The sequence below is a fragment of the Podarcis erhardii genome, assembly GCF_964252035.2.
Source record: "Podarcis erhardii genome assembly, chromosome: 15".
Classification (NCBI taxonomy): Eukaryota; Metazoa; Chordata; class Lepidosauria; order Squamata; family Lacertidae; genus Podarcis; species Podarcis erhardii.
In genome coordinates, this window is record NC_138505.1 from 4,686,899 (window position 1) to 4,699,217 (window position 12,319).

General features: G+C 48.1%; 1 protein-coding gene across 4 annotated transcripts in view; it reads right to left on the reverse strand.

Annotated features, from left to right (window-relative positions):
• Window positions 1-4,271: 4,271 nt before the first annotated feature.
• Window positions 4,272-12,319, reverse strand: part of ADAMTSL4 (ADAMTS like 4) — a 98,225-nt gene continuing 90,177 nt past the window's right edge. For all 4 annotated transcript variants that reach the window (XM_081840831.1, XM_081840829.1, XM_081840828.1 and 1 more), the window contains 4 exons: window positions 11,633-11,806; window positions 9,211-9,390; window positions 8,018-8,162; window positions 4,272-6,555 (listed from right to left, as the gene is read on the reverse strand). In XM_081840831.1, the coding sequence (XP_081696957.1) occupies window positions 6,416-6,555; window positions 8,018-8,162; window positions 9,211-9,390; window positions 11,633-11,806 (639 nt within the window). In that variant the 3' untranslated portion in view covers window positions 4,272-6,415. The remainder of the gene's footprint in view (window positions 6,556-8,017; window positions 8,163-9,210; window positions 9,391-11,632; window positions 11,807-12,319) is intronic.

Consider the following 12,319-nt stretch of genomic DNA (forward strand, 5'->3'; position numbering starts at 1 on the left):
CCTGCTGGAGGGTGGATAATATTAGAATATAAGCAAATTAAGAGCCCAGGCAAAAATGCACCTCTCATCTCACTTCCTACAGCAGCTGACTGCATTTTATCTTGGTTGACTCTCCTGCAGCAGAGCAAATGCAGCAGATCCTCTGGGATTTCTCTTAGAGGCAGGTTTTGTTTGTTTTCCACGAAGCAACGCCAAAATGATCTCAGCAGCCCAGACGAAAAACCCCAACTTCACTTTGCAGATTGGTCCACGCAAGTTACTAGTCCTCCTGGACTCCCAATTTTTTGTGTAATTTAAGGAGGAATCTCCCCATACCTGGAAGGAATTTGCACTCCGCTGCAAAGGCGTCTGGTACATGCCTCACCCAAATAAATAAATCAGTAAAACACGGTTTTGATGTAGTCAAATGGGTCATGTGCCTTCCTTTATTTACAAGCAAAAGTGGGGGGGGGGAGTGGGAAAATTGGCACTTTGGCCCCTCCATGCATTGGTGACCCCACAGATAGACTACTGTAATACACTGGATTCGGGGCTTCCCTTGAGACTGGTCCGGAAGCTGCATCGGGTGCAGGATTCTGTGGCCACATTGCCTGGATGCGCCCATTCTACAGCTGTGTCGACTGAGGCAGCAGCACTGGCTGCCGATCAGCTACCAGGTATGTCCAACGTTAAAGACTTGCTACCCCTGTGTAGGCCTGTAAGATTACTTAGATAATTGGGGCGGGGGGGATTTTACTTGTGGGACCCTACAGAATATCATAGGGGTGTGTGACCCCCAAATGGGCCGTTTCCTGCATTCTGGAATGCCAAACTTTTCTGCCATCCATTGAGCATCGTTTATTCAGGGGTCAGCAAACTTTTCCAGCAGGGGGCCGGTCCACTGTCCCTCAGACCATGTGGGGGGGGGCCAGACTATATTTTGAAATAAAAAAAAAATGAACCAATTCCTATGCCCCACAAATAACCCAGAGATGCATTTTAAATAAAAGGACACATTCTACTCATGTAAAAACACGCTGATTCCCGGACCATCCGCGGACCGGATTTAGAAGGCGATTAGGTCGGATCCGGCCCCCGGGCCTTAGTTTGCCTATTCATGGTTTATTTGTTGCTTCAGACATCTTGTGAAGACATCTCTGTCTTGCCCACACTTTGTGAAAGCATTTTGGGAATTGATCTACAATGAGTTTAAAAAGTTTTTTAGATATATCTTCCCCAAAAAACCAGAAGCATTTTTGCTGGGTTTGACAGGTGAGGAAATTGCAAAGGTAGATCAAAGATTATTTATGTATGCCACAACAGTGGCAAGAACTTTTATTAGCCCAAAGGTGGAAATTAAAAGAATTGCCAACGATTGAGGAGCGGCAGACGAAGATGATGGACTATGCGGAATTAGCCAAGCTAACCGGTAGAATCTAGAACCAAGATGACCAAAAATTACAAAGATACTGGAGTAAATTTATTTGGTATATGAATAATTACTGTAAAAATGTGAAGACACTAGCGGGATTGAAATAAATCCTGCAACAAATCTTTTTAAAAAATACTTAGATCAAAGAGACAAGAGTTGACTATAAGGTTACGAAGGTCAGAAAATTTAAAGTGCGATATAAAGACTTGAAAACAGAAAACCTGTTGAAGGGATGGAGGGAAGTCACAAGCTCAGCAGAGCACAGAGTAGATTTGTTTGTTATTGGAATGCTGGAAATACTGTGTTAAAAAAGAAATTAATACAAATTAGATTAATAATAAGAAGGGCACCCTGTTCTTATTTTACTTACTGATTGCATTTCTATCATACCTGCCTTTTTCCTGGAATCTCAAGGTTTTTCCCCACTTTTAATCTTCCCAACAACAATTCTGCGAGGAAGGTCAGGCAGAGAGGAAGCGACTATCCCAGGTCCTAGTTCAGCACTAATTTCTGTGTCACACTGGCTCTCCAGATTACAAGATTCCTGTATCCATAGTACTGTTTCACTTGAGTTGGAACCCCCATTTTTAAGAATACCTTTCCCTTGATTTTCTGTTGCGAGACCGGCGGATTAGAGGAAAAACAACAACAGTGAAGAGGATTAGAAAAGTGCATCTAAAGAAATAAAGAGAAAACTCCAGATATAAAACCTCAAATAAATCTTTAATAAAAAATAAATTAGATTTGGACCAAGAAAAAAAAGGGGTGTGTGTGTTTGGGGGAGGGGGAACCAAACCAAACCTAGATACATTCAGCTTTATCATAGAGATTTATATATAATATATATATTTTATATATATTTATATAATCTGAGCACTCTGAGCCGTTTCTATAAAATGTCTTTCCTATAAATGCTTTTCCTTTTTTTTGTCCGTTTCCGATAATCTGATGCAGCTATTTGCAATTCAGTGGGAAGCCAAGCCCTGATTCCAAGAGGGCTCCTGTACCTTTTAAGAGTGGTGCAGTAGGAAGAAATTCAACAGGTGCTGTTTCTTTCCTCTCCTCAGTGCTTCAGGGAAACCGCTTAGGGTGATTTGCTTTTTCTCTCTTCCTGATGCACACAAGCCCTTTCCACATTGGTACTGCCCAATATCCTCCCCTGTGGCTCATTCTACCATCTGGCCTACCAGAAAGAGAGGACGTTGCCAACTTTTTCTTCCAGAAAGGCTCCTGTGTCATTTGTCGGGGTTTTTTGTATCTTCGTTTTAAGTCTTCTTATAATTTATGTGGAAACTGTTCAGATTGACTGTGTGTTTTTGTAATGTTCTATTTATCGTATAGGACTACAGTCGTACCTGGGAAGTCGAACGGAATCCGTTCGACTTCCAAAACCTTTGACAACCAAAGCACGGCTTCCGATTGGCTGTGGGAAGCTCCTGCAGCCAATCAGAAGCCCCGTCGGATGTTCGGCTTCCAAAAGAACGTTCAAAAACCGGAACAGTCACTTCCGGGTTTCGATCGTTCAGGAGCCAAATCGTCAGAGAACTAGGCTGTTTGAAAACCAAGGTACGACTGTACTTTTGCTATGTTGCAGTTACGCATTTTCCCCCCGATGTTGTAAGCTGCCTTGAGCATAAGTTTCATAGAATTGTAGAGTTGGAAGTTTGAAACGCGGCATACAAATAAAATTATGTATGTGCGCATGCAGGGCCGGATTTAGGTTTGATGAGGCCCTCAGCTCCTGAAGGTAATGGGCCCTTTATATGTCTAGCTGTCCTTTGTCAACAACAAATTGTTGCTGTTTTTTGTGTTGAATATACGCTATATTTATTTATTTATTTATTTATTTATTTATTTATGGACCTTATAAATATCTAAAGCCATTTGCACGTGACAAAATATGTATGTTATCCAAGTAATTGTTGAACTGAAGTACAATTAAGAAGTAGTATATTAATATTTTGGAAATGTACATCCAGTGTTTTTTTCCTTTACATGTTTTGGGGGGCCCCAAGAGAGCGGGGCCCTAAGCTATAGCTTGTTTAGCTTATACGTGAATCTGACACTGTGCGCATGTATGTATGTTTAAAATGGTTGCATGGGAAGCTGGAATCCGAGAGATGTACCATACTTTTTCATGTATAAGACTAGTTTTTTTGGGTTTTTTTACTAAAAAATAATGCTAAAGGGGGGTTAGTCTTATACACGGGGGCAATCTCCCCCCACTTTTCTTAATTTTGAGGTCCCAAAAATAGGGGGCGTCTTATACACGTGGGGCGTGTTATACACGGAAAGATACGGTACTTCCCCCATCATGACACAGCTGTTGCTACAGGGAGGAACGGCAAGGAGTAGATGCCTCTTCACCTGTTGAATTTCTGTCATTTAAAAAAGGCCCCTGGCAAAGGACTCAAGGTGATGACGTCTGTCCTCAGGTGTCACCTGGGCCTATGAGGAGAAGCTGTTCTGGGCAGCAAATCCAGAACCAGGTGTCAACAATGGGATTTAGGATATTCTGTCAATCTAGAATCACAGAATTGCAGCGTTGGAAGGGACCTCAGGCGTCATCCAGTCCAACCCCCCCCCCCCCGGAAATGTGCCTCCCCCTGCCTGCCCTCCCTGCAGTGGTGTAGCAAGGTCAGGTGGTACCCAGGGCAGAAAATTTCTTGCCCCCCCCGCATTGAAATGTAGTTGGAATCCCAAGAGACTGCAATTGACTCACAGTATAAAAAGACTGGATTTGATCTACCCATTGTCATTGCCAGTTGTTGTAGAGCATTTTTTTGGGGGGTGGAAGGTTAGGATTAGCGCGCCGCAGCTCCCCCCCACTCGGAGATGATACCTGGGGCTGTCTGCCCCCCACTGCCCCCCCTTGCTCTGCTCCTGCCTCCAGGTCCAAATATTAACTGCAGGGCCTTGTTGATTTCTTAAGCTTCACCCCACAAACTCCATCACAAAGCCTTAAGGGTTCACAGCTTCAGAATAAATGCTACGGTTGTGTGCCCTCCGAACTTTTCTGCCAGGGTTCTTGTGCATTAACTGGCTCAGTGACAGGCAGAAATCCAACAGATCAGGCCCCTCCTAGACATGGACATGGCAACAGCTCCTCCTACTGGATTTAGTGTTAGCGATGCAGGAAATCTGCCCAGAAATAAGTTGGCAACCCTTCACAGAAGCTACCCTCAGAAGGGGGGGGCAGAGAGAAAAACAAAAGTGTGTTGATTTGAGCTGCAAATAAGGGGAGGCAATATATTCCTGTTTCTAGAGGTGAGGGTGGGTTGCCAACTGTTTCACTGAGACCTGCGCCTGTGCCTTTAGCAGCTGTGTCATCTGCAGACATCGTCAAGCTGCTTTTAAGAAAAAATAACTCTAGGCTGTAAGAGGAGTTTCGCTTCCACATTTCTGCAGGCAAAGCTCCTCTTGGAAACACGGCAGCAGGCCGGGCTGGGTTTTCTGGTCACTTGGCAACACCGCCCGGGCTAGGAAGGCGGAAGGAAACTTCTCTGAGTGCGAAGGTTGCCAACTTCAGCAAAAACCAAAGCTCTTGTGCCTTTAAGGGACACCTTGATGTCTAAAAACAAAAACCCGCTGTGCTTCTCTCTGGGGGTGGAGAGGAGCAGAATTGGTGTTGATGACACAGGAGCACGGGCAGGCAGGAAAAGTTGGCAACCTCAAGAACTGCGTGGAAAACCCAGCTGCGACTTGCGAGTTGGGAAGTTGGCTTGGCGAGGCGCAGGCTGATCAGTCTTTCTGCAGAAGCGTTTGCCCTTCTGTGTCGTTTCCTCAAAACCGAGGGAATCCAGGTCCATTCTGGACCGAGGGAGTTTTAGGCTGGTCACTTGACCACTTCTATCACCATTGGGCATGCTGGCTGCGGGGAGCTGGAGTCCAGTGACTTTTGGGGGTCCGCAGGTCCCCCCTTCCTACTGTAAATCCGGAAACAGTGGCAAGATTGTAGAAACCGTCTTGCTCGGCTGCTAACCAGCCTTCTCCACAATCCAAAGTAGCACCAATACTGTATATTTTCAGGAGGAAAAAAAAAATGCATATTTTTCGCTTCCCTAAGGAAATACTAGAGCAAAGCCAATATGGCTGGGAGGTGTCAGACTCAGTGCTGCCCTCTGGAAGGGAGTGCATGGAACTGCAAGGGCTCTGAGTTCCAGTCCATCCACCGGCCTTTTTTTGCCGCAGCTGGCAGGGTTTTACTGGCCAGGGTGGCGTGGATCAGGTCGAAAGCTCCCTCCCCATCTGGGCTTTGTCTCAGGCAAGTTCACAGGCCTCGGGGACCGAAGCCACCCACCACAGAACTCCACATCATGTCCCGTGCGTTTCCAAAGGGCTTCCGCGAGGAATCGAACCCAGCGCCGGCAATGTCAGGTCATCCGTGCACGATCTGTAGCGTCGTTTCCCAAAACAAGGTGAAGTTGGAACTGTGCAGGCAATTTTGGCCTCCTTTTAGCTGGTTGCGAAATGAGCGTCTCGGGGTCTGTGTGTGTGTGTGAATGGGATTGGGGATGGCTTCACGGGAGGGAACCAAAATTTTGGCGGTGTGTCTTCAAGGAGGGAGGGAGGAGGCCGAGCGGGGTGCAAAGGTATCCCTTGGGAGTTCCTTAAAAGCCAAGGCCACCAAAATCATCTGTGGGTCTGCGTGCCGTCGCAATTTGTCTCCCCTCTTCCTAGCCTCCGTGAAAGGGGACAGTTTAAAAGGAAATGCAGGAAGTACGATGAGTCTGTAGCTTGGGGTAGGTTTCTCTGGAAATACTGGGGTACAGTATGAAATACTCCTTCTGGAGAGAGCAGAGGAGAGGACACTGATGGGAATTTCTCGGACCTCGAGTTCGAATCCCATTTGGTCCTTCAATGCCTTTGCCGCGATCCCTCTCCAGCGGATGGGTTTTTATTTTTTTGCGGATGACAGGGGCTCCCGTAGTCCGCGAAATATATTCGCTTGTCCCCAGTTCAAGTAAAGGTGCGAGGAGTCCGGGATCCTGCCGCTCGCCAGCGCTATCGGCTCGGTCCGGCATGGCGCCTCTCCAAGGCGTGAGTACATGAGGCACAACAGACGGCTTTGTAGTAGGAGTAGACGCAGAGGCGGGCCTGCACGATCACCGGGCAGTTGTGGTATTTGTCCCTGCAGTTCTCATCTGCCGACCAAAGAGGAAAAGCAACATGAAAAAAACCCTAAGAGTTGTGGGGTCTCCAACTTGACGAACCTGACAAGGAGACTGGGAATGTCCCCTGCCCCGTTAACCCTCTCGACAGATGGGGAAATATGACTCTGTTCAGTGGGATACGTTCTCGGCTCACGTCTTCAGTGACCTCATAACCACAGCTCCCGGAATAATTTAAAACAACTATCTGACGTTTTTACAGGGAATAATTTAAAACAACTATCTGACGTTTTTACAAGGGTGGCGCTGTGGATTCAACCACAGAGCCTAGGACTTGCCGATCAGAAGGTCGGCGGTTCGAATCCCCGCCACGGGGTGAGCTCCCGTTGCTCGGTCCCTGCTCCTGCCAATCTAGCAGTTTGAAAGCACGTCAAAGTGCAAGTAGATAAATAGGTACCGCTCTGGCGGGAAGGTAAATGGTGTTTCCGTGCGCTGCTCTGGTTCACCAGAAGCGGCGTAGTCATGCTGGCCATATGACCCGGAAGCTGTATGCCGGCTCCCTCAGCCAATAAAGCGAGATGAGCGCCACAACCCCAGAGTCGTCTGCGACTGGACCTAATGGTCAGGGGCACTCATCTCGCTTTGTTGGCCGAGGGAGCCGGCATACAGCATGACTAAGCCGCTTCTGGTGAACCAGAGCAGCGCATGGAAACGCCGTTTACCTTCACGCCAGAGTGGTACCTATTTATCTACTTGCACTTTGACGTGCTTTTGAACTGCTAGGTTGGCAGGAGGAGGGACTGAGCAACGGGAGCTCATCCCATCATGGGGATTCGAACCGCCGACCTTCTGATCAGCAAGTCCTAGGCTCTGTGGTTTAACCCACAGCGCCTCCCGCATCCCAATACTGCCATAAGGGACCGCTGCAAATTCCTGCATTGCAGGGGGGTTGGTATAGAGTCCAGCCTTTCTCAACCTGTGGGTCCCCAGATGTTGTTGAACTACAACTCCCGTCACCCCTAGCTAGCAAGGCCAGAGCTCAGGGATGATGGGAGTTGTAGTCCAACAACATCTGGGGACCCACAGGTTGAGAACCGCTGAAATAGACAATCCACAGGGTCTCTTCCGATTCTACAATTCTGTATCAAGACTAAAACCCTAACAAACTGACACTTGTAAGAATTCCTTTTATCCAGCTGGGAAAGCCTGCTGGAACAAAAACAATCATCTTCAGTTGTTTCCGAAAAGCGCAGATAGCAAGGGGCTGCTGTATCTCGATGGGGACGCCATTCCACGGAAGAGGGGCAGCCACATGGAAGGCCCCGCTTTGAATGACTACACCATATACCACCACGTCATATTGTAGGAATTGTATCTCTGCAAATAAACGACTTTGCAGAAATGCACCCCTTGGGCGTCTGGAGTTTTTTAGCCTGCCTGCCCGTCCTCCCCCCATTTTTGGCCGTAGGGAGGAGGAGGGGGCTGGGTGGGTTACCGAGGTCCAGTAAGCATGGCTGGACATTGCAAGGCCGTTTCTTGATGGGCTTGAGATCTGGCGGACAGAGGTTGCTCAGGGTCTTGTTTTGGGTCAGACACTGGACCTCCCTCACTTGGACGCCCCCAACGCAGGACCTGGAGCACTGAAAGGACAAAGGGGAAACGGAATGATTGTGGAAAATAGATATAAGATTTACAGCATGTTACGGTTTAAGAGAAAATTATATGAACATGATATATCGGGGGTTTCTAACACCGAGTAAACTGGCAAAAATGTATAAATCTAAATCAGGGGTCAGCAAACTTTTTCAGCAGGAGGCTGGTCCACTGTCCCTCAGACCTTGCAGAGGGCCAGACTATATTTTGAAGGGAAAAAAAGAATGAATTCCTATGCCCCACAAATAACCCAGAGATGCATTTTAAATAAAAGGACACATTCTACTCATGTAAAAAAACGCTAATTCCCAGACCGTCCGCGGGCTGGATTTAGTAGGTACAGCAGAAAAGTTGTCCAAATATGAACAGTCAACTTATTAAACCTCACAATAATTTCATAATATACAGTGGTACCTCTGGTTACGTACTTAATTTGTTCTGGAGGTCCGTTCTTAACCTGAAACTGTTCTTAACCTGAAGCACCACTTTAGCTAATGGGGCTTCCTGCTGCCGCCGCGCCACCGGAGCACGATTTCTGTTCTCATCCTGAAGCAAAGTTCTTAACCTGAGGTAATATTTCTGGGTTAGTGGAGTCTGTAACCTGAAGCGTATGTAACCCGAGGTACCACTGTATCTGTCTATGTATTTCTAATAGTATAACCAAATCAGTGATTTTTGATAGGACTGCAAAAACTACTCTAAAAATTCATTATTCCAAAAGCGAAACCTTCATCTGGTTGTAAATATTAAGAGCGTACCAGCAAGAATGGGTCTTTCTGTAAAAAATAATAATTTAGCATTTGATGTTTGCTGCTCGGAGCCCAGTTTTGGCTGGGGAGGGCGGGGTATACATAAAAATTATTATTATTTATTATTATTAAATCAAGACTTACTAGCTAGTGATTTAAATCGATTCGATCTAAATCAAACCCACCCTGGGGTTTTCTCTGCTGCAAACCCCTTCCCCGTTTTGCCCGTTCTCCGAATCGTAGGGGGTTCCCGCCCCACCCGCGTCAGACCCTCGCCCTCACTCACGGAGCTCCAGGCAGTGGAGAACCAGCGGGCCTCGCAAAACGTGCCCACACAGGGCTGCAAGGAAGGCGGCTTCTCTAGGTGGGCGCAGTCCGAGGCGTCCGTCACGTTGAACTCGGCGCCCAGCTTGCTGACGCAGATGAGGTCGCGCCTCTGGGTGCCCGTGCTGCAGTCCGACGAGCACTGGGGGCGGGCAAAGAGGCAGGGGGGGCGGATCAGGGCCGGATTCAGGTCTGATGAGGCCCTAAGCTACTGAAGATAAAGGGTAAAGGGACCCCTGACCATTAGGTCCAGTCGTGACCGACTCTGGGGTTGCGGCACTCATCTCTCTTTATTGGCCGAGGGAGCCGGCATACAGCTTCTGGGTCATGTGGCCAGCGTGACTAAGCCGCTTCTGGCGAACCAGAGCAGCGCACGGAAACGCCATTTACCTTCCCGCTGGAGGGGTACCTATTTATCTACTTGAACTTTGATGTGCTTTCGAACTGCTAGGTTGGCAGGAGCAGGGACCGAGCAACGGGAGCTCACCCCGTCGCAGGGATTTGAACCGCCGACCTTCTGATCGGCAAGTCCTAGGCTCTGTGGTTTAACCCCAGCGCCACCTGCATCCCCTATTGAAGGTAACGGGGCCCTTTATATGTCCAGCTGTCCTTTGTCAACAACAATTTTTTCTGTGTTGAATAAAGGAGCGTCTCCATCTCCATCGTTCTGCCCGGACACTGAGGCCCAGCACCGAGCGCCTTCTGGCAGTTCCCTCGCTGCGAGAAGCCAAGGGTGCTGGGAACTGTAGCTCTGTGAGGGACAAGCTACAGTTCCCAGAATTCTTTGGGGGAAGCCATGGTTGTGCAAAGTGCTACGATAGTGTCTTAAATGTGGTGCAGGCAACCCCAACCTTTGGCCCTCCAGATGTTTTGCACTACAGTTCCCATCATCCCTGACCACTGGTCCTGTTAGCTAGGGATGATGGGAGTTGTAGGCCAAAACATCTGGAGGGCCAAAGGTTGGGGATGCCTGGAATACATAGCTGTCAACTTACAGATTTGAAAATAAGGGACCAGCAGCCTTGTAAATAAGGGATCAGCAGCCAAAATAAGGAATTTTGCTATTGTAAAGAGTTGCATACATTGGTAGGATTGACAGATGCTGTCAATCCGGCATGAGGTGGCTGTGGTGTTGCGGTGGCCGCTGAAGCGCTGCCCTTCTGCATCCCTCCCCATCCCCTCCTCTTCCTCCTCCCTCAGACTGCCTCCTCAGCTGCCACCCCTGCTGCCGCCTCCAGGCTCGCGGGCGGCGTGGGCAAAAGTCTCTCGGGCTGGGAAGGGCCGATGGAACTCCTTGTGCCAGGACGACGGCGCCAGCGTACTCTCTCTCTCACGGCACAGGGCCCCGAGCCGCTGCTTCCCTCCCGAGACGGGCGAGCATGAAACCCGGGAAATTTAAGGGACATCAACAATAAGGGACAGCAGCGAGACACGGCGCTGGGATAAGGGAGTTTCCCACCAAATAAGGGACGGTTGACAGCTATGCTGGAATAAGGTCTAGGTCTCTTAGTAAGCTGTACTTTCAGACTCGGTTTTATGCCTGTCAACCCACATTTGTAGAATGTTGATGTGTGTTCTAATCTGTTTTTAGTCTATCAATTTTTTCTCCATTTTAAATAGTTGTTTTGAACTGTTTTTTTCACTGATAAATCTATTGTTATGTTCTTTTTTTGTAAACCGCTTTGAGGTGTTGCTGGCTTTTTTTTTTTTACAATCAAAGCAGTGTATAATTTTTTTGAAATAAATAAAAAGAAATAAAACGAAGGGTGCTGAAATTTGTAAGGAGTAACACCCCCTCCAAAAAAAAAAAAAAAAAAAAAAAATCCCCTCACAGAGCTACAGTCCTCAGAGTGGTTTAACAGTCAACCCAGGGAATTCTGGGAAATCTGGCTCTGTGAGGAAGGGGAGTAGGGAGTCTCCTCTTAACAACTCTCAACACCCTTAGCAAACACGTCGTCTGATTCCTGCATTGCAGCGGGTTGGACTAGATGGCCCTTATGGGTCCCTTCCAACTCTATAATTCGAGGTCCGAAATCCGTCTAGCTGTTGGGGCTCCCTGCAAGCAGCAAGGAATCCAGCAAGGATCTGTAGTTTTGTGAGGGAGCCAGGACTCCTGTTAGTCGCCAGTTGCTCGTTCGCAAAAAAAAACTATGATTCCCAGGATGCCTTAAGGCCAGGCATCCCCAAATTTGGCCCTCCAGCTGTTTTGGGACTACATCTCCCATCATCCCTGACCATTGGTCCTGTTAGCTAGGGATCATGGGAGTTGTAGTCCCAAAACATCTGGAGGGTTGAGTTTGGGGGATGCCTGCCTTAAGCTTTTGCAAACCAGTTTCAAATGATGCTGGCGACGAGACCGGATCGGGATGAGGGGCGCTGCTCACCGGACTCCATGGCCCAGTGTACCACCGGTTGACCCTCTGGCACGGACCGCCATTGCAAGCCCTCATGTCGGCTGGTTTGGTGCCGGCGCAGTTCTCCTCCACCTGCCCGTTGGCGGCGCTCGAAAGGCAGACCACCGAGCGCCGCTGGATCCCCGTCCCGCACTCAGCTGAGCACTGGAGAGGAGAAAGAGGGAGAGAGGGAATGTGAGAGACAATTCATAAGTTTTATCATACAACTGGCTCTTCTTATAACCATACTTTAGAGGTCCCGGGCCCTAAGAAAGTCAGACTATCCTCCACCAGGGCCAGGGCCTTTTCAGTGATGGCTCCGACCTGGTGGAATGCTCTGTCCCATAAGACTAGGGCCCTTCGGGATTTAACCTCCTTCCGCAGTGCCTGTAAGACAGAGCTATTTCACCTGGCCTTTAATTTGAATTCAGCCAGATCTTTTATTTCCCTTCTCTTCCCTCCCCCTCCCCTTTTATGAAGATCACCCGCTCTGAGACCCCACAGCTAATTCTCCCCTGGCCTCCTCACTGGCCCAAGTAGGACCAATTCAGCCAGCTAGCCCTGGTGACTATCTAATGCTTATTTCCCCTAAATTGATTTCTGAATTTTGAATTTTATTGTTAATCATGTTTTTATATTGTATTTTATGCTGCTTTTACAATTAAGTGTTTTAAAGTT